General features: G+C 46.0%; 1 protein-coding gene across 2 annotated transcripts in view; it reads left to right on the top strand.

Annotated features, from left to right (window-relative positions):
* The window catches only part of rnf43 (ring finger protein 43), an 86,588-nt gene extending 64,305 nt beyond the window's left edge, over window positions 1-22,283 (top strand). Inside the window, exons 3-9 of one of the 2 annotated variants that reach the window (XM_030101586.1) lie at window positions 14,586-14,660; window positions 14,751-14,882; window positions 15,565-15,663; window positions 15,741-15,911; window positions 15,989-16,091; window positions 16,240-17,760; window positions 18,963-22,283. In XM_030101586.1, the coding sequence (XP_029957446.1) occupies window positions 14,586-14,660; window positions 14,751-14,882; window positions 15,565-15,663; window positions 15,741-15,911; window positions 15,989-16,091; window positions 16,240-17,760; window positions 18,963-18,988 (2,127 nt within the window). In that variant the 3' untranslated portion in view covers window positions 18,989-22,283. Of the gene's footprint in view, window positions 1-14,585; window positions 14,661-14,750; window positions 14,883-15,564; window positions 15,664-15,740; window positions 15,912-15,988; window positions 16,113-16,239; window positions 17,761-18,962 lie in introns of both variants that reach the window. The other variant, XM_030101585.1, reaches the window with a different exon arrangement.
* Window positions 22,284-22,621: the final 338 nt, after the last annotated feature.

The raw sequence follows: 22,621 nt of genomic DNA, 5'->3' as shown, positions 1-22,621 counted from the left end.
ACAGCTCTGTGACCGGAGCAGCTCCGTGTTGCCAGATTGGGCGGGTTTCTGTCAAATCAAGCTTCTTTTTTGAACACGTCGGACGGGTTGATGAAATGATTATGTGTTCATGACGTGTTTTTTATCATACAAATACGGTTTTAACGTGCATTTTCAACCGAGATGGCGGTTTGGGCTGCTTTCTATTGAGTAAAACAGGGTTCAAATTGTTTAAGGGGGATAACGACAGATCTGGCAACCTTCATCAGCGGACTGCGGAGACACCGCAGGCGGTGTGAATCACAGTGCTGTGGTATACCGGACCGGAGCCGTTCCGGAGCCGGACCGCATCCAGTGTGCATGAAGATTAAGAGTTATGGGGATTACCTTTTTTTTCTGTGGATGAAAATTCTCAATTTAAATCCAATGCAAAGATTCCTGCCAAAACTGGTGACCTGAATAAAGTCCTTAATTATTTCATTTGAGTTTAGTGGACATATTGTGTCTAAGGTAATCAGTGTGTTTGCTAGAAGAGTCGATGCAGATGAAATTATAGGTTATTTAATGAAACATCATCACTTGGAGCAGCATTCAGTCACATTGCCACGCCTTCTTTGGATCACATCCAGTGAATAATTTGACCTAAAGGTGTCAGAAAAATACTCAAGCACACATCAGCAAGACCCAATACCTAAAACAATCCTATGTAGCATTAAGTTTATTCAGTGAATGTGTCGCAGTGGTAGAACTATCCTCTCAAAAATAAGGTAATCCAGGTTTGTTTCTCTGTGAAGGTTTTGTGCTCCCCGTGCCTGGGTGGATCATCCCAAAACTGATGAATGTAAATTTACCACGCCTGTGAATGTGTGTGGGTGGGTGGTTTTCTGTCTGTCTCACACACTGAAAGGCTCCAGAGCTCATTTCTTTACTCTGGATAAAGAGGATATGGAAAATAAATGGCTTAAAGAAAGAGCTCATGATTTAATGTCATAAACCACAACCATAAAACTGAAAAGCTCAAACCGTCAACAATCCATCCATCTTCTAAAAGAGCTAACACAGTTCAGACAGCAAGCTACAGCCGCTCTGATGAGCCACTCACACCTGTGGCAACTTTCCATCCATCGGCTCGTCTGAATTTGAATTTTACAGCATGCATTCGCGACACAGGGCGTTTATTCCTCTGATGGCTCCGCCTCCGAATGTGTTAAATAGGTCAAATCAGCCTGTCAAACGACAGTAACTTCACACCTGCATGCACCTGCCTCTGGCACTGCCCACACGCTCAAAATAAGCAAGCTGCTTCCACCTCGAAAATGCTTTGTAACGCGGCTGCTTCGAAGTGATGAGCAACGCAGGTTAAGGCTGATGCGAGCTGCACATATATTTCAACTGTTTCAACTCAACCAGTTGGTACAACAACATTTTTTTTAAAGTTACAGCAACATGGGATTGTACAGACGTGATTTGCAGTTGAGATGAAAGTGCGGAACTTGCTGCGATATCCGATGTGAAAGTGAAAGTTGTTTAAACGAACTGTCACGATGAATGAGGGCAGATTCTCTTGAAGACGTACAGGCGTCTCCTGAAATAGCCCCGTCTTATTAGTTGCGCACAATTTAAATTAGATATTTCAAGTACATCCAGTTTTTTTTTTTTACACTGCAAATGTCATTGATGTCCTTATTGTTCCAGATCGTCAGACTGGAGACGATTTGAAGTCGATTCATGACATAACAGAGAGAGTCTGTCATTTCCTGCTGACCTTAAGTGGAGACAGTTGAAAAGCTTTAGTGTTCTCACTCAAACGAGCGTTGAAATGAGCTCATTTACTCAGGAAAGATGCTTTCATATTGGACACGCTTGTTTTTGAATCGCGCCTGCTAAACTCCTTCGCCTTATGAAGAGCAACAACTATTGTTTTTTTTTGTTTTTTTTTTTTGTGACCGCACACACTTCAGCATGTGTGCACGTCGCACGTTTACCCATTAGGAGTGTCTCATGCACGCTAGGCTGTTTATCCGCCGCCCGAGGGCAAACACGCCGCCCTCTTTGCAGGGCTGCTCCCGGTATTCAAGAATGAAAAGTGTTTGCATCTCAAGGCCTTCGTATTAGTGCGGCACATCACTCACTTGTCACTTCAAAGCGAGCGTGCGAGGGTCAGGGTTTCATCAGACTGTCATCGGCGCTGCGGCGCACATGATCTGACAGTAGCGCGGCGCTAAAAATAGGATGCCATGTCATGCTGCGAAAGGGAGACGGCGCCCTCGGACGATGCCAAATTTTCTGTTGTTAAAATGCCTCCAACTCAACCGGTTGGTAAACACCTTCATCTGGCTGCCAGGGAGGGGACGGGAGGAATGGCGGCGGCGGCGGCGCGGTCGGGTGCCAAAACGTTTTTGAGCGTTGACAATTTGGCGTTTGTGCACTTCCTTAGCAGTTCCGACTTTTGGCACGGCCCAGAGGAGTTCATCTGTGGTTCTCGCGCGGCCCGAAGAGCTGAAGATGTTTTTCCACATGGGGGTGGCAAATAGGATCATATGATGAGTGCTTAATGGCCCTGCAGTTACAACTGCACTATATCACTGCCTCTCCCTGATGAATGAGCCGTTCATAGGGCAGTAACTTATTATTACTGCAGTATTAGTCCTTTGATCTCGCAGCAGTTTGAACGCTGGAGTTTTTCAGAGGGGAGGCTCATCAAAATAGCTGCGCAGAAGGGATCGGGCCCGGTCTTGCCCCGGCTTTGGGGAGAGGAGGCCTGGAGGTGTGTGGAGGGAAAACCTGACTGCGGTCCCGCAGACCTTCCTCACGCCTGTACGGATCAAATGAGTCCTTTATTATTCATTATTTGTGATAGCTTGGTCGATTGAGGGTTCACGCGTCGGCTTTGAAAAGGGGGAGAAGCGCCGTTTTATCTTGAGAAAAGCCCCTGAAAGTAAAGGTGCTGCCCTCGAATCCCGGCAGTGAACCCTGAGTTGTCGTTCGTGCCAGGACATTCCTGTATTAATGACAAAGGCGAATGGTGAAAGGAGAAGGGAGTAGAATGGAGCCGGCAGAGGTGAATGGGTTGACTCGGAGGAGTGGCGGGCCGAGCCAGAGGGCGACCCACGCCGCCACTCCTGTCTGCCTGCCTGTTTCAAGGTCAGCTCCGCAGGTCAGAGGCAGGACTGTTGACAGGAACACTTCTTGCCTCTTTGATTTTCCTCCCATGTTTCCTTTTTGTCTCTCACATTCTCTCCTATTTACCTTCCTAAATCTCTTTCCACCCTTCCCTCCCTCCATCACTCCGTCTGGCACATCCCAGCTCTCATTGTGCGGGCTGAGCCGCTGGCCCTCTTTAAGATCTGCATTAGAATGTTGTTTTTATATAGCAGCAAGCGGAGGCATGTGGAGTCTCTTTTGAACTGCTAGGCAAACAGATGGAGGTTTTCACGCTGCCTTTATGAGATTAAGTGAAACATTCCCTTAAAAAAGACATTTCCCAGTGTCCCTTCACCCTTGGCTCTCTCTCTCTACCTCCCTCCTTCTATCGTTTTGCCTCCCCCCCTTTATTATTTTTTCTGCCTTGCCTCAGGCTGGGGTAAGGGTGCCCTGCTACTGCTGCTGCTGCTGGGGAAGTTGAAAGTCGGCAGGTTTGTGTCACCAATAACTGCTTCCCGCGGTCAAGCTGTGCGTTGAGCACAAAGCATCACCTGCAGTTCAGGCTGAGGGGCCACTTCTAGGCCCCCTCCTCCAACCCCATGTGCAGTGTGAACCTGTTTAACTCTGACTCAGGTAGACTGGTGCCAAGTACCCCCACCCCACCCCCACCTCCACCCTCCGCCCTGGCTTTTAACAGGGGTTTGACAAAACGGATTCACAGGGCAGACAGCGAGGCTCTGCAGCCTGTAATCCGCCGGGATACAATGAGACTATTTAGAATCGGGTCTGCACAGAATTCAGGACATGGAAAAATGTCAGGCTTTATTGGAAATGACAAAATCTGAAAATATTAACTCACACATATGAACTCTACAGGTGTGTGTTAGATCTATTCACATTTCATCCTTTTGTTTCACTTAATCATCTTTAGGATTGGTCCAGGCACCCTGGAAGCTGCATAATATAATAACACAAGGATGAAGCACAAAGATTGATGGCTGGCTCTGAGCCAGTCATCTACACAAACTCCCCCCCAAAAAAGGTTTAAATTCACTAAAGAAGATAAATGAATTGAAAATAACTGTGAAATTCACATTTGTGTCCCCTTAAGGGCAGATTGTCATAAAGACGCCTGTCCAGTCGGCACCATCACGCTAATATAGTAACTTGGCCCGCACCAGGAGCTATCGCTATCAGAGCTAATCACTGAGTATAATACATCACTAATAGCTTATCAGTCATATAGTTCAGAAATGTTTGAGGTATTTTGAGGATTTCAAAACTGAATCTTCAGTAGTTCTATTTAGCAATATTGCCTTGTGACCTTAATGACCCACATCAGTTACATTTGATTAAACCATAAAAAGAAAAGTCCATTACATGCAAAAACATCACAATATTATCATTATATACATGAATATCAGAGAAGAATCATGGTATGTTTGTAAATTACTCCAATTATAATATTACAATTGCTGTTTAAACCCGTTTAAATATATCCAGTTAACTTATTGCTGCTTGTCTATTTACTCAAATATTACTGTATACTAAATGGCAGTTTTTATCAGTTTCAGTTCATGCGATCTGATTTTTGTACTCCATTAGAGCTATGCTGTAATTTTATTTGAGAACAGTTTATGGTTATAGGAAATGTGATACATACCGTCGATGCGGGTTAAAGTACAGTTTGTACCTTCCATCAAACACTAAATGAAATCAGAACACATTTCCTTCACTATTCCATCAAATGACTTTTTAACCCGATGAATTGCAAACAGCAGTAAAAATCTGATTTATTAACAACCCAGAGTAATAATAGCTCTTATTTTCCTAAAACAAGCGTCGCATTGACGAAATAAAGTGTCATCCGCACTGAATTTATAGCAGAAGCCCCACGTGTTAGAATGTAGCTTTCAGTGCTTTGATTTTAAAACAGGCAGACACATTTTAATCAAACTCCACCTGTATCTGGGTTAACCTCATTTTTCAGACGGTGTGGTGTGTGTTCATATGTGACTGTGCTGTGTGTGTGTGTATGTGTGTGTTTGCTCTGCAGAAAGACACGGCTTACTGCACCGCCTGTTCCAAGAATGAATTCCTGGAGGCTTACAAGAGCTGTTGAATGAGATGGAGGGCTCAGGACAGGAATGATTGGTGGGGGTGGGAGCGTAGGGGAGGGGGGGCCAGCTCCACGCTGTAGGGGGGTGTCAGGCTCTCACTTACAGGCCTGATTAAATAACAGGATGCTTTATGAAAACAAGAACATTATCTGCCTCTTAAAAGGCCGGGAAAGGCCCTCTAATTGGCTTCCCCTGAGTCTTTGTGTCGCTGCTCGCTGGTGAGCGCCCGGCACAAAAAGTAAAACAAACCTCTTTCTCAGCCTCCGCTGTTTGTGCTCTCATCAGCACCGTAGGAATTTATCAACATACCGATACCGAGCCCGCGGAGAGCGCCGTGTCTTTCCATTCAGAGGCAAGTCGCTCCTCGACGAATCTCTTGATCGAGACCAACACAAACAGCGAAGAGATGGAGGCCCCTCTGCGGGGTGGGACGTCCTCTCATGTGGTGGCTTTCGCAGCCGAAGGTTTAAAATAATAGGCGCTTGGAGAAGTGAGAACGGAGCGTCGGAGGTGGGGCTCGGTGTGTTTGTGTTCCCTGTCAGATCAGAGGAGTCGGTGCATCCACAGATCCGACCCGGCCTCTTTACACGGCGCTCTCCCTTCAGCCGAGCCCCGGCGGTTTGCCTAATTATACTTATTACCGTCAAGTGCTGCTGTATATCACGACAGTTACAGCTGTAATTAATTTCAGGGCGATTTTGTGTGCCTACACATCTTTCTGTAATTACAGTGATAGTTGGGAGAAGCAGTCTTCATTGTGGACTGAAAGCATCACATGTATTAGTACACCGTATCATCAAAGGTGAGACTGGTCTTTAGCTAAAAGGGTCATTTTCACATCGTGTTTCTGAATGTCTGAGCACAATGACACAAAATCTCAAGTTGCAAAAAGGTTTTGTTTTGTTTCATGTGTTGCGAAATTAGAAAATTGTTCATTGATTATTCTGGATGAGTCAGTTTAGTTTTATTGAAACTTTATATTGCCAGTAGTCATGAACAGAAATGGACATTTTCCATGGCTGCTGCCTCCCTGTGGTGGCATCTTGAAAAACACAGAACATTTCTTTATCATCCTTTCATCCATACATGAGTTATACTCATTTATCCAAGTTACAGTCATGTATTTATTATAACTTCTGTCATAGTTTCTCACTGTACATTAGTGTTTTATTTAAAGACTGGTAGCACTTTAAATATAAATCATGTTCGGATGCAGAGTTCTGTTTTAAATCAGCTTTAGTTGATGTCGGGCTGCACAGTGGCGGTTACTGAGATACACGGTGGTGTAGTGGTTAGCCCTCTACCAGCCTTGCTTCGAATCCCGGAGCTTTGAGGCCTTACCGTGCGGAGCCTGCTTGTTCTTAGCTTTTACACCCTCAGCCAAAAAACATGTGTAGCAATTCATAATGTAATAATGTCCAATAATGTGATAGTATTGACCATTTTGAATGTTGATAGTAACTTGCTAATAGTGTAAAAAGATATTTGAGCCACTGTCATAACAACAGTTCTCCATGAAGGAGCAGTATTGAAAACATCCTGGAATAACTTCACAATTCATCAACCAATCTTCATTTCTCTCCTTTTTTTACAGTTTTTGTGCATCATCCGTTTTTAAAGTAGGCATAGTAAATGACAAAGTCGTCATCCTCATTCTCTGAGAATACGCACCGTGCAGCACCGTCTCAGTTATGGTTGTAAAAAATAATTTGTTATAATTACAGCATTCATGGTTTATGACGCTATTGGCTTCATCACATTCAAAATGGCCAGAATTATTGCTACATGTGTTTGAGGTTAACTGGTGGCTCTGAAATGCTTGTAGGTGTGAATGTGAGTCTCTCTCTGTATTTTCCCTGTGATGGGCTGGATCTACCCTACATTTTTGGAATAAACTCTGGCCTCCTCGACCCAGAGCAACATGATTCAGATGGAATATGAATATATGAATAGGTGTAATTAATGATTAGTGGCTCGAAGTTAAATTAATTCCGTCACAGCCCGTAAATCAATAGTTGATATAAGCTGACTTGTGAGTTGCCGCGAATGGCGATGGATCCCTTCTTCTTCACAAAGCGCTCAGTGAATCCTGTACCCAGCTGAACGCCACAGCGTTCCCCCCCCATCTTCACTGCACCAAGATGAAGGAACGGAACGTGAAAGAACACGTGTTCATGTCTCTCCTGGACAGCTTTGAACATTCTGAAGGCGCACAGGAGCTTTTCTGGAGGGACGTCGCCTTACATAACAGTTAATGTTGATTCGTACTGTAATTTATCGTCTGTCTATATTGGATCCAGATAAACTACGAGGCTTACACAAGGCAATCAGGTGAAACCGCTTTGATCCAGCTGGGTTTAGAAGAACACTTTCAATAAATATTGGCTTTCCTGCAGGATGTCGGATGAGTTGGAAGCTGCACTGTAAAAATGCCGATTCGTCTGTTAATAACCTGCAAGTTTCCTGTCTCGTTTGCTGGATTCAGATGTTGAAGAACAAACCATCTTCACTACAATCTGAGGTTCTCTTCTTGTACTCCACTGCATTCTCTGTCCACTATGTCCACTATCTTTGCTCCGGTTTTGGCCCACGGGTCTTATATTGGACACCCCTGCTCTCAGTTGAACAGGGTTTTTCATCAATAATTTCAAATTGAAGTCGTACAAACATAAAATCTTGGCATAAATTGGCAGAACGAACCTAACAAATCTGAACCGATAAACTGAGCATGTGGAATGAGGTCAAAGCAGCAACAGCTTGTCTGTTTATCTGCAGCCAAATTGACCCAAATTCTTCATTTGAAACAACACATTTTGTCCTCTGATCCACATTTAGCTTTTCTTTGAGGCCGATCCACTCAGTGAGACTCAGCTTAGTTTCACTCTTTATGCCACTTTAGCACGACGGCCTCCTGACTGGAGGCTGCGGCTGGTGCCGTTTACTGGCTGTTAACCCTGCGTTAACCCCCCCGCGGCCTCGCCTGGCCTCAGGGGCTCCGTGGGTTTGTGTGTCAGAAGGCCACGTTGCGTTTCGGCCTCGTCCCTGTCGCCGACGGCCACGTCAAAGCTCATCCCGCCGTGCAGGAGCTCGCCGCGCCGCTCTTTGATGCCGCCGCGATGTGTTTGGTGAGCGACGGCGTGTCAGATGGCGGTGGTCTTTCCGTGTCACCTTGCGGTTTGCATTTCACGTGTGTGTCACAGAGCAGCGAGTGCCTGCTAATGAGGGGAGGGGAGGGGGCGGCGAAGCTTTCTGAATGACCTCTCTTACCTCCAGACAGGCAGATCGGGTTCATCACTTTTTCCAGAGCACACCAGAAAGGTGGCCAAGCCTAATTTCTGAATTTTGTGCGTGTGTGTGTCTGTGTGTGTGTGTACACTACAATGAATGGAAGGTCTAAGCAGCAGGAGGAGCGGTGTGTGATTCAGTCCCACCCCCTTAGGCTCAATACTTTTCCCTGAGAGTAAAATCTGCTCACCTGCCCTGACATGCCTGCCCAGCAAACACCCCCCCCCCTCGTCTTCATACAGTACGCCCCCCCCTTCCTTCCTTCTCCTCTTCCAGCGGTCCAACATCAAACAGTCTCTGTGAGTAATGGATACCCAGCGGCGCCACACCCTTCCCTCGTCTAACCAACTCGACTTGCTGCTGCTCAGCCGGGAGCAAACACACACACACACACACACACACACACACACACACACACACACACACACACACACACACACACACACACACACACACACACATTATTCATACACAATTAGACTTAATTATGAAGCTTGAAGGCTAAGAAGGTAATATTTAAAGCAGACATTCTATGTCAAGAGGAAGAGAAGCAGCAGGAATACTGTCAGGGAGACTGTTTTTAATTCTTTGGTGTGTTTTAGGAGGCAGATATCCATTTCACCTCAAATTTAACTGAAGCAATGGTTTAGAATGTGCCGGGTCCTCTTAAACTCCTTGACACTGCACTGAAATCTGACATTTAAGTAAAGTCGCTTTATCATTTTTAGGCTGGATTGACCACAAATAAGACAGTAAAAACTCCTTGATGAGGTACCGATTACCACTGCTGAGGAACAAAACTAGCTGACAGATAAAACAGTCATCTACATCCGTGCAGTCTTCCAGTAAACTTGTTTTAGTGAACTGAGCTGATTTGTCATCACTTCCTCTCGGATCCCACAGTCTTCTCCGTAATCGTTGTGGTCGCATAATGTGGTAAAGTTTCTCAAGAACTGTGTCTGTATCTTTTTGTGTTGAAAATCTGAAAGGATAGTTTGTGACTGTGAGAAAAATGTGCTGACTTTAGTCAATGTTCTGAATCGACGAAGCGTTACAATGTTAATTTCTTCGATTCTTGTTTGAGAGTCTGAGATTCAAACCTGCCAGCTGCAGTCAGTATATCTCTGCTGGTGTTTAATTGAGAGTCATCTGCTGTTAATGTGACACCTGGATGAACGCAGAGTTTCATCATTGGCACAGGGAGAGTAAAAACTGAGCTTTCTGTGGTTTACAATTCCATTCTGTGGTTCGAGTGCTCCTTTCATTCACTTCATTTCTCAAGACAGTAATGGAATTATAGTTATTATAATATTTAACATCTTTCTACTCGTGTGTGTAGTATCCATACAATATACTTGTTTTACACATCTATTAGATTTGAACTTATCAAAAACTTAATTGAGACAAATAAGTATGATCAAATAACCCTCAGTCCAGTAATTGTTATATGTAAAGACTTACCAGATGTTTTATAGGATCTTCTTACAAGAGCACAATTAGAGTTCTGCTTTTTATTCCCGATGAATCTTAACAGCCATTAACAATCACTGTGTAATGTGGAAAACATAAGGAAGTCCAGCATGCAATTATTAGCTGGTATATGACAAACTATGTGCAGTTCTTGGCTGGGGTTTATTTTTAGTGTCCCACATTTTGGAAACCCCTGGTTTAGATTTTAAGTTCACCTAAAATCATGCACATACCATGTCTTTACAACGCCACTGATCGTGGGGTATGTCTGAGTCAACTGTCTGCCAGTTATCGATCTCTGTGAGGAAGCTTTGAGCGATGCTTTCTCTTCAGTTGATTGGTAGTAACACAGACTCAGTCTGCACCTGTCCGTCATGCTGCTCCGCCACCTCCTCGTCTGCTTCTCTTTTAGTCCCGCCGCCTCCATAATGGTTCCAGTGTGCCGGTTCGGTCAGGAGAAATGACAGAGCAGAGAGTCGGCCTCAGACCTGCAGGCCCACAGCGCTGTGCTCTGTCATTAGTCTCTTTAATGCAGCAGCAGCACCACAGCCTGCTCTCCTCCCTCCATCCCTTCATCCATCCCTCTCTCCGCCTGTCTCTCTGCTTCCTCCCAGAGTTTCCCTATGCAGCGAGTGATAAGTCCCCACAAGTATGATGAAGTTAGAGGTTTTATGAGAGTGGGAAAAAAATAGTGGTTGGAAAAATATATCCTAAATACTATTTCATTAGACTTTTTACCTAACTTTGCATGTGGAAACAGTTATTGCATTTCCACAACAATGTGTGTATGTTGTTGTGTAGAAGAAGGGTTTTTATAGTGTGAAAGGATGAGCCCCGCTCACACACCGGCCACGTTTTGTCCTCACAACCCGAGGTTTTGGTTGAATTTTTCTCAGTTTATGTTTGAGATCCATAGACAATTAGAAATAAAAAAGCGTTCTTTCACCTGCTAGTGACATGATTTCATGTTAGAATGTCTGAATCTGCAATTATAGTCTAAAACTGTCTCATTACATCTTAGTTTATTGATTTCGGTATGGTTACACTCTGATAAACATTTCCTCTTTTCATTCTTTTTTAATTCTGATTTCGTGGAGCATCGTTGACCCTCAGGCTGTTTCCGCTGCTGTGGCGTTATCGTTTTATTGTTACAGAGGTTTTCAAATCCTCAGTATGAGACGAAATGGTCTCTGCTCAGCCTCACTGCTGTGTCACCTAAAAGTCAGAGGTTAGAAAGGTAGTGGGTCACACTCTCAATATAGTTCTGTAATCATAGATGTTCAACTAATACAGCAGATGTTTGTGTGTGTGTGTGTGTGTGTGTGTGTGTGTGTGTGTGTGTGTGTGTGTGTGTGTGTGTGTGGATGTCCTTTTTCTCTCTGTTACGCTGGTACATGGCAGCAGATGAAGGCAGTTCACCCGCTACATAGAAGTGGCACAAACATCAAGACGCTTCCGAGCAGAGAGATCATGTCAGGCAACGGAAAGAATCCTGGGCCGGCCCGCCGTGCGGTGTAAAGCCATGGCAGCGGCGTGGTCGTGTTCCGGCTCCGCAGAGAACATGCTGTGATGCCAGCTCAGCGCCGGCTCTCCGACCGCACTACGCCGGGGATGTAAACAAACAGCGCTGGCAGGCAGGCAGGCCGGGCGGCCGGCCCCCCGGCCGGGCCACCCACTGCTGAGCGGGGCAGATCTCTGGCTCCTGCTGCTGTTTACGCAGGATGAGCCGCGGCTAATACTGTCGCCAGCCCCCGTGGCTGCTCGTAGCAATGCGAGCGATGTGCAGAGATGTCGGGTTTGTGTGAGTCAGTTTGTCCTGTCGGCTTCTGGAGGCTTCTCTTACATGATTAAAGCATCTGGTTGCGGACAGAAGCGGGATTCAGCTTAATTAGATCAGTAAGTTTAAAGGCATTCAAGTTGATGAAAGGATGAAAAGGTGTCATTTGTCGTCTTGAAATTCAAATTCTATTCACCAATACGTAACACACAACTTCAGTGATAACTTTTCTTTTTCCGCATTTGATTCAAACAATGTGTGTGTTGAGTGCAGCACGATAATCCTGCATTTAGAAAAGTTTAAATCCGAACGTCCGTGCTGCATCGTGCTGTTTCTGCTTGGTGCGAGACGCACTGTGGAAACTTGAAAATTAGTCTTCAACAAAAAAACAAACCAATAAATTGATCAGCACTGATAGCTTCATGTGATATGGCTGTGGTAAAAATAGTTTGATGTCTCAGAACTGTGCAAAGTTCTAGTCAACAGTAATACTTAAAAGCTTAGGCCTTTTATCTGCTTCAGTCATTCTTCTCTCACTAAATTTGCACTCAAAAACATTACAGTGTAAACATTACTCACACTGATCTTAAGAGCCTTCTTCATTTGATTGATCTCAGACAGCAGAGGAAAACGAGAAAGTGTTCTATTTTAGAAATGATTAAAGCTGACGCTTCCTGTCATTTTCGCTGCCTATTTTTAGAATGCTCCAGAAGGATTTCTGTCGGCTGCAGTGATTGGTGAAGTTTGTTCGCTCTGCCGACAATACGTCCAAATCCGCTTTTATAAAAAAAAAAAAAAAGAAGAGAAACGGCCGTGCGGTCTGCTTGACACAAGCATTCATCTGTCAGATCATGTAGCCACACCCAGCCGGCGAGGCAGAACCGCCGTTTGATGAGGACTGCGTTTTTACCCAAGCTTTAAATCTGGTGTTGGACCTCCTGCGTCAGCTGGGGGGGGTCCAAGGTCGGAGCGTTCGGAGCAGAGCTGTCAAACACATTTCAGTTCAGAGGTCACATACGGCCCAGCTTTATCTCGAGTGTCATAGTAATCTTTAAATACCGACTCCAACAAACATGCTCATATTGAATCGCTTGTCCACGTCCAGTTTCCTCCACGGCTTCAATAAAGGTTAAAAATAGCTCCTATTAATGGTGTCATGAGATCTCGCAGACCGCTTCCGGGTTGGTGGCGACGCGACCACACTGTGGGCCAACTTCTGCTAATACTGAGATATAATAAGACCACAGGAGGAGTCATTTCAGAAGTGTATTATGATGTATTCCTGAAGTTTATGGGACTGTCTGTGGCTGTGTGTGTGCTGGACCACAGAGCGCTCGCTCCGACATTGATTGCATTAGAGGATGTGCAGGCTCAGAGAACTTTTGAACTCCAGGTAGAGCTAATTCCCACATGTCAAACCTTCAGCCCCACCCCCTCAACCCCCATTTAGACTCATGCACGTACTACAATTACCGTTCTGTTGAAACGCTGAAAGAAGGCTGCAGCTCTTGACCTCTTTGTTTTGTCTTTGCACACTGTGGGAAGCTTCACGACGATGAGAATGTGTTTTAAGTGTGCACATTGCTCTGAGGGAAGCTTATGACATTTTGATCCTGCAGTGGAAACTTGTGTTACGTGTCTCTGTTTGAATGAATCCACTGCACAGAGGAGGCTTTTCATTACAACTTGAATAAGGGATCACAGAAGCGCTGCTTGGGCCGTATCTGTTCATGTGCTCCTTCATGCCCTGAGCTCTGATCACTAAGCCAGAAACCACTGTTTAGTGTTTGGCCTGTCCAGGATCAGTGTGTGTTTTCATCCTGTGACTCCTCCACATGAAGTCTTGGCCGATGCCGGACACTTTGGAGCGCAAGATGAGACCTTGACGAAACACTTTTTCTGATGCTGTAGAAGAAAACACTTGTGGATTTTTATTACGTGTGCAGAGGCCATGAAGGACAGCCAAACACAACATCAACACGGAAACATCTTCGCAAAACGGCGACAAACATCCCAGCTGATGTTATTACAGTCATTACAACCCAAAATTAGATGGTGGTGAAAGGCTTCCAGTGTGATCCTCAGTGTGTGTCGTTATCAATCGATCAGACGTCTCTTCTACATTTAGAGCAGAAGCAGCGTCAGAAATGTCTCTCTTGTAGTCTAATTTTGGACCCACATCATCCCTCTGCAGTCTCGATCCATTTTTTTTAAACAGGAACTTTAACACAACCTCTCTCAGACAGACATGCTTGTAGAAGGAACTGCATGGTGACTCTTGAATATGTAAATATGTGTGTGAGATGATCAGCACTTTTTCGGCCTTTGAAAAACTGAAGGCTTGAAGTCGTAGAAAATGCTTTGTGACAACAGAATATAAACCAAACCTTTATTGCATATTAGTCTGATAATATTCTTTATCATTGGTGACTCTGTTTCCACTCCAACATTGTCATTCTCTCTTCTCTTATTTCCACGTGTTGAAACCCTGTGGTCCGATCGTCAGTACAATTTATCCAGTGTGTGAGGCTGTCTGGTGGAAAAGCTGCAGGATGAGCTGAACTTTGTTCCGCATGTGGCCTGAGGCTCACGACATGACTGCCACCTAGTGATGGTTCAAGGAACGAGCACGCAGGTGGAGGACGTCACTGTCCTGCATGTTTTTAGTTGATTCCTGGCTATAATCGCAGTGGGAAGCTCATTTCATGACCATTTAGATATGCAAGCGTGGAATAAAATGCTTTTTGGCTATTTCATGCATGACTGTATCCTGCATTTTAAACTGTATCGTCCACTGTTGTCTCCTCCAGGCTCGCATGGCACTGGCTAAAGGAGCTCAGGCTGTTATCTTCGATATCAGTGACGACGACCACGCTGCTGCTGAGGTGAGTCTGCAGAGAAAGTTCGATCATGTCAGAGAGAAAAACAAAACCATGCATCACCGCTCACCATGCTGTGCCGCTCTCCTCCTGCAGCTTCCAGACACGGACTCGCTGCCCCGTCCGGTGGTGCTGGTGGAGGCCGAGGACGCCGAGGAGCTCATGGGTCTGGTCAACAAGAACGAGGAGGCCAGAGTGGTTATTGAGGTCAAGATGGAGTCTAAGTGGGTAAGCAGCGAAGAGGCACACACAAAACATCTGTGAAAGAAAAGAGAAGTCTCTGGGAGTGAGTGGAACTGGAAGGGGATTTACAAGTTGCTGAGAGGCTTTGTGATGCCATTTGGCTTCATAATCCATTGGATATGCTTCGTTTGATGCTGCTTGTGATCAAGCATGCCGAACAAAAAAGAGCCAGAATCCGAAACTGAAGATTAATGTTTTAGTTAATCAAGTTTGTTTCAATATAGTGACTTTTTGTTTGGATTAATCTTATTGGTCGCACATGCTTGAAATCCACATCTGAAATGTTTCTAGCAGACGTGCGTCGAGCCGCGGATGAATAAACATGAAAGGAGGTTTTCTTTTCACATTTTAGTGACGTGATGTGACTCAGATGTAGTAAAACTGAAAATCGAACACTTTTTTTTTCTTTTTCAATAAACAAGCTGAACATTAATGTGCAACATTCACACAGAAAAGACACGGTGCGGCTGAAATTCAAAAGTTTGAAAAATCAAATACTGCTGTACAGTCCATGAAAATTTCAAGCATTCAGCAAAATCCCCATAAATAAAACAAGGAGTCATTCTTTGGCATTGGAGTGAAGATCATTTTTATTGATACCCTTTAGTTTATGAGATATTTTTCAGTTTTCCCAATCTAATTAGCCCTATGATTTCCTCTGTTTCAGCCATTCGACGTGGGCATTCTGCTCACCATCGTCCTGGCGATCCTCACCATCGTCCTCATCTTCGCCTTTCGCTACAAGTGTAAATCCAACAGAACCTGGGTGAGTCACCGGAGCAGTCGTTTGGCTCGGCAGCTTCAGCAGGAGCCGATTCGAACGTCTCCTTCCGCTTTGTGCAGGACTCCGTCCATCAGCAGACCATGCGGGCCATCAACCGGCTGGAGACCAAGACGTACAGCTCCCAGGGCTGCTCGGGCTCGCAGCGCCACCGAGCGGCCTGGGGCTCCGCCAGCAGCTCCAACTCCAGCCCCGTCTGTGCCATATGCCTGGAGGAGTTCCAGGACGGGCAGGTGAGAGGACGGAGGGACGCCGCGCTTCCGCCGATTCAACCCCTTCGTCGTCGCTCACCCTGTGTGTGTTTTTACAGCATCTGAGGATCATCTCCTGCGCTCATGAGTTCCACAAAGACTGCGTGGACCCCTGGCTGCTGCAGCACCGCACCTGCCCCCTCTGCATGCACAACATCATGGGTGAGGACAAGCATGCTTACAGTTAAGTGCGGGCCATGGAGGAGAGGTGTAGACTTCTTCTGGTTGTTTTCAGCCACTTTTATCCAGATCATGGTTGAGTGGTTTTTTTTTGGTGCGATATCACGACTGTGTGTTTTTGTGCCGACAGGGACGGAGCGGCAGTCGCAGAGGAGTCGACACCAGCAGAACGCGGAGCAGACCCAGGGCTTCCTGCACCCTCAGCCTTACAGCAGCCCGCATAACCACCCCTTCCCCCAGCATGCCGTCCCCTTCTCCATGAGGCCCCACTACCCCCGCGGGCCCTCTGGACAGTACCCCAACCTGGGTCACTACAGTGCCTCTGCTCCCATGGACCCTCAGACTCTCCGTTTCCTCACCAGCCGGCCCCTGGGCCCGGGCTGCGGGTATCACCCGCCCCCCGAGGGCCCCGGGAGGCCCCACAGGATGGGAGGGAACTGCAGGACGTCCACGCACCACTACGCCCCCCGCCGCTCCTGCCACAACTACCGCTCGTCCTGTCCGGCCCAGCGCAGCGCGTCCAGCTCCAGGCTGCACCACGCCGCCTCCGGAGCGCCGCAGACCCGCGGGGGCCCGGCTCACGGCCGGCAGGACGAGGGCAGCTGCTCGGGGGGCAGCTACCACACGGAGCGCAGCGGGTACCTGGCCGACGGGCCGGCCAGCGACTCCAGCTCGGGGCCGTGCCACGGCTCCTCCAGCGACTCGGTCCTCAACTGTACCGACGTGTCCCTGCAGGGGGTCTACGGCAGCTGGTCCACCTTCCGCAGCTCGCTGAGCAGTGACTATGACCCATTTGTGTATTACGGGCCGGGGCCCGGGTGCGGCCCCCGCAGGAACAGCCTGGAGGCCAGCGCGCAGGCCCGGCCCCGGTCCCTGGACTCTGTGGTGAACAAGGCGGGCTGCCTGGAGGAGCAGCCACAGACTGTGTTCAGCCACATCCACTACCACCGCCACCGACACCACCACTACGAGGAGGCGGAGCACAGCCAGGGGCCCAGCAGGGGCTCCGACGAGGAGCAGGGGGCGGCCGGTGGGGCCCCCCCTCCTGCTGCCCTCAACCCGGGGAAAGACTCACCTGTGTGTCCTCCTAAACACAGCTCCTGCCACTGCCCCAAGCCGGAGCCCAGCGACCGGCCCGGCCCCGGCTCCGGCCCCGGGGCGGAGTGCCCGGACCACGACCCCGGCGGCCCCACCAGGCCCCCGGTGCTCGTCTCCCCGATCCCCCTGCAGCTCCAGCCCCACTGCTGCCACCAGGGACACGCGCTCCCTCCCGCTCCTCTGGGGCGGGTGGGAGGCTGCGTGCTGGACGGGCCCTCGGTTCGATTCCACCAGAGCCTGGATCTGCAGGACGACCGCAGCATCCACATCCACTACGGCCAGGGGCCCAGCTTCTGCTGCTCGCCGCCCGAGCTGCGCCCGGCGCTGCTGCCCGTGCCTCTCATTCTGGACTCCGGGGGGGTGGAGGACTGGCCCTGCTGCGCCGGGGCTCACGTGGTCTGGCAGAAACGGGTGCAGCAGGCCCGCTCGGAGCCCCAGCTCCTCGGCCCCGGGGCCTCAGTGGACAGACCGCCCTGCAGGTTCCACCAGGGGCCCGCGGCTGAGCGCAGCACAGACATTTGTTTATACTGCCAATCATTACACCACAATCAGGGTGAGTGTGTCGTCTTTACCTTTGATCAGATGACCGGCCGTGGTCATGTCAGCGCAGATAAACCTTTTTATCACCGTCAGTGTCAGCGTGTTTGTATCGATTATGATCACATCGTGGTCACGGTTTTTAAGAGGGGAACTCTGGAAAGAGTCGATCTGCAATGCTTTCAAACTGGAAGAATTTGCTCTCTCGTAGACAACTTAGTATTATAGCTTTTTATTTTTCTCTGTAAACAATAACTTACTTCATGTCTGGAGGATGTTAAAGTCTCCTGTGAACTCGTTCAGTTGCTGATGGTCTGTAATTTATAGCTTTGACGCTCCACTTTTCGTGTAGACACCAGTTATTTCCAGCTTGTTGTCATGTCTGTGGTCGGCGCCTGACAAAAGAGGATTGTTGTTGTTTTATGTTTGTTTTTTCTTGCATGACTTTGAGAGGTGATGATCACTGGAGTGGAGAGAAAAGTGAAACTACTGCTCCATCTACTGTTAAACTGCTTAAACTATACTTCTTTTAAATTAAAAAAAAAAAAAATTGGTACCACTTTACTTGAAGCACCCCTGTATAACACATAAGTAGCACTTTATAACTATAGTTATAAACACTCATAAATGATCACAATGTTTTTTAACATCAGGACCTGACCCTAACTCTTTGCTGTATAGTGGGTTATAAAGCATTGTGATCATTTGAGTGTTTATAACTACTTATAATGTGTTATACCGGGTGCTTCAAGTAAAGTGTTACCAAAAATTCTAAGGAAACAGTGAGAAGTACAAAGTAAATGATCAAAAAATACTTTTTAACTGCAGTTGTATATATATTGTTAATAGTAGGTATTTGATTTGAAATACCTCTTTAAATTATCCACGTTTATCGCATATTTCTCAGATTACACAGTGGGAATTTGTAAATTAACATTAATCATATTGTTATTGTATATCTCTAGTGATTTAGATGACATCAGGTAAATTGTACTTAAATATAAATGATTTTACTTTTAAAAAATAAAAAGATATTTAAAGTATGACAGCTCCAAAATACTGCTCAGTTTCAGTACTGTGAGTGACGGTAGTTTTTACTACCGATCTGAAAAAGTATCAGTGCTTCAGGTCAGGATAATACAAAGCATGCAAAGAACAGTAGAAAAATGTCCCTCATCTCTGTTCTGAGTGTAATTTGGGCTGTTTGTGTGTGTCCAGGATCAGAAGAGGAGTCTGGAGTGTGAGAGCATCTCGCCTTCCCGTCGCCGAGTAGAGAAACCTCTCATCCTGCCTTCCAGTTAATTCCACCAGCGATGCCTTTCTGGAGGAGACGATTGTCCTCCGGCCTCCCCCCAGTCTAGACTCACAGGATGAAATGATCTTTGTTCTCTAAAGAGAAGCTAAATCGTGCTCTAATTTCAGAATAATGTGGAAACTCTTTTTGATATTTGATATCAAACCGTACCGAGCGATCTGAGTATGTGAAGATGGGTCGTTGCTTGGAAAACGACTCGGGCGTCACAAAGGGGGAAAAGTGTCAGTTATAGGAAGAGTGTTCGAGTTTGCGTGTTCCTCGGGCACGGAGCCCTCGTGAAGCGAGACTTCGGCCCTGCATCGCTCACTCAGTCCCAGAGTGTCCTGATTCAGATTCGAGGTACTTTTCTTTCACATCTCCGCCTTCACTGGCTGAGTCCAGCCTCAGCCGACAGACACTTTTCTCTCCAGCCTACCTCAGCTCGGATTTCTTAACATGCCTCACTAAGGGGGTCTTTAAAGGTACTGCTGTAGTGAATAGTTTGTTTCTGTCTCTTTTTTTGTTTTTTTTTTTGGTTTGTTTTGTTTTATTGGTCACCACCATGTAGCTCCCTCAACAGAAACGTATTTTGTCCTAAACAGAGAGAAAGATCAGCGCCTCAAACAACGAGCTTTCACTGAGGTGGCTGAGCCTTGCATGGGCCTTTTTTTCAATATTTCAATAATGGCAGCTGTTTTGTTTGTGTTTTGGATCCTTTTCTGTTAATTTTTTTTTTTTTTTTTTTTTTTTTACCTTTTTTGAATGAACTGGTTTGACTGAATTGCCTTATCGTCATTAGAAGCTATTGTTTTTTTGTTTTTTTTTTTCCATTTCTCTTGCCAGTGGTTACTTCACATGTTCGACCTCAGTGCTGTTAAAATCCCCTCCGATCCGTACACAGTGAATCAGAGGCACGACTACTCATCACAGTGTGGTATTATCCTCCGTAAAGGTCAGACCCTCCCCTCCACTCCCAGCAACTGAAGCTCTAGAAAAATGCTTTGCCTCGCAGCCATTGAAACCAAATAATGACTGCAACAGTGTAACTGGAGTAAAAGCCACGCTAGGTGAACCTAGCAGCCCCGAGCACCAGCAGCCTGCTGCTGCCGCACCGGTTTCATAAAAGCTCGCTGTCCCCTTCCTGTGATTTCAACCCCACAATGAGTAGACGTTTCAGGATCAATCAGACACTGAAAAGATTTGTTTTGGTTAATTTTACCAGAAAAGCTCAGAAAATGTCTCGTCGAGGTAGACGTGCACTGATTTTCTCTCAGCTTAAAAGTACAGTAAAAGAAAAAAATGCTGTCGTTAGTAAATTATCCAGTGAAGTCGGCAACTAATCGCTGTTGTAGTTCCAATTTTCACCACAAGATGGTGTGATGAGCCCGCTTTCAGATCCATAAGACTAAGACATAGCTTGTACATACAGTGAATTGTAGTAAAGCATGACAGCTCACAAAAAGTCAAATTATAATATCATGTTCGCCCTCTAGAGGTGGTTTAAAGAATAGGTCATAATCAACACACCACAAACTGGGAAAACAAAAACAACTCGAAGTTTTCTAATTTCTAGCTGCTGTCTTGGTTTGTTGTGGTCATGCAATCACATTTTCCTCCAAGTTTATTCCTTTGGATTACATTAGTATGTGGAGACTGGCATCTTTTCTGATTCACCACTTTGTCACAATAACGTTACAAACAAAATCGTAGCACTTCTATCCAGCTCATTCTGGCCTTGCTTTTTTGGGAGGAGGCGGCTCATGAAGCTGAAACTGGTCGATGGGACAGTAAACAGAAGATAGCCGATTCACTTGGCAGCTAATAACCAAACCACAAACTGGCAAACCTCCGAGAGCCGAACAGAAGGCGGACTCAATGACATTGACTCACTAAAGCCACCTAATGTCCCACATTGGCATCATTTAAATTCTACGTACTGTTCTTTTAAGCCACTTGAAGGAAAATCAGAAATTAGACATAACGATGACCTAAAAAAAAAAAAAAGCTCAATCAACTTAAAAATGCTTCAAGTATTTGTTACCTAGTGTTTCAGGTTCAGCCAAACCGACCTATAGTTTCAACTGTGCAGAGAGAAATCCTCATGTCCCATCGTAAATGATCAGCGATCAGAGGAAATTACCTTCAGTGTGTCTTTCTTTCAAAAACTGAGTGAAAATGTGAATGATAGTTTCCTGCAGTCAGACTGCGGACGGAGCAGAGACGGCTTGTGGTGATCATCAGGAGCACTTACTAATCCCCTCACATGTGCCTTATTCAGTCCCCAATCAGGAAGTCTCCCAGCACTCCGTCCCCGTTTACACCACGTTTCCAAGGGAAAACGCAAACGCCGTTGTGTATTGGGGGTCAGTTGATCCGATGATGATACTTTGAGCCATAGAAATTGTAACTTTTTGAAAATGGCTCCCAGGGCGGAACTTCACGAAAACGCTATGACTCTGTCGTCGTGTAAACGGCCAAAAACACAGCTTTGTGGAAACGCTTTGCGCTCAGTTTCCGTGTAGATGGCAGAAGCGCCGCTCGTGGTTCTTCTGCACATTATTACATAAACAGCACCTTCTAGTGGCCCTATAGAAACACTACACAGTTTTCAGAGCTGCTGCCGTTTCCATGTAGACAGCCATCGTTTTAAAAACGTTGCTGTGTAAGCGTCCAACTTTTCACTTGAAACATTTTCGTGTAAACGGGGCCTCGGATCTCACCTGTCGAACCAAAGAGTCAGAGTCTTGAACACAGTGAACCTGTGGCGCGTCGCCACGATCCTCATCGTCCAGCAGAGAACGCGCTAGAATTGAAGTGGAGTCCTTCACGCTTTCTGGACAATCATGCAGAACGCTTCGCCTGTAGTCCCTCCAAACAATACCTCACTCTGAATGTGTCAACGCGGCGTCCTCCTGCTCAAACTATCAGGGTTTTCTTCTTGTGCCCAGCGGTCTCAGAGACTGAGATGGAAATGACTGAATTACAAGCAGCACTTTGGCTTTAGCAGCTTTTTCTATTCAAAAAGAGAGAACATAAAACTCATAGTATTAATAGAAGAGCCGGCCCGGAACCATCAGCATGTCGATAGAATAGCAGCTAGCGGTGCCGCAGAACATCCGGTGTGATTTCATCCTGTTCAACATCTTCCTCTTTGTGCTGTTCATGTGTTTTTTGTTATGATGTGCAAGAATAATGAGCTGAAACTGCCTTTTCTAATAGAGTTAAAAACAAAAAAACAAGAAAAAGAAAAAAATCCCTCCAGAAGTTGTAAGGGATATGTCAGTATATTTTGGATACTTTGTGTACAAAAAGAGAACAATGAAAACAGAAATGAAATAGTGTTGTATTTTATATATATAATAGAACATTTCAATATAGTGACATGTCACTAATATATTTATTTACTAATATATTTATCCATTTTGCCCAGGTTTGAAAGAGTGGTTTCTGTATAGACTGAATGTTTCTATATGGAAACTGACCGGTGCCATCACAGATGTATCAACCTGTCTTCATTCCAATTATAAGCAAATAAATTATTTTGAAATAAAACCTCTGTGCTGGATTCTTTTTGGTGCTGATC

This window comes from Salarias fasciatus, chromosome 10, assembly GCF_902148845.1.
Source record: "Salarias fasciatus chromosome 10, fSalaFa1.1, whole genome shotgun sequence".
Taxonomy (NCBI): Eukaryota; Metazoa; Chordata; class Actinopteri; order Blenniiformes; family Blenniidae; genus Salarias; species Salarias fasciatus.
Note: the sequence above shows the minus strand (reverse complement) of the source record. Positions and strands in the feature narration are given on the sequence as shown.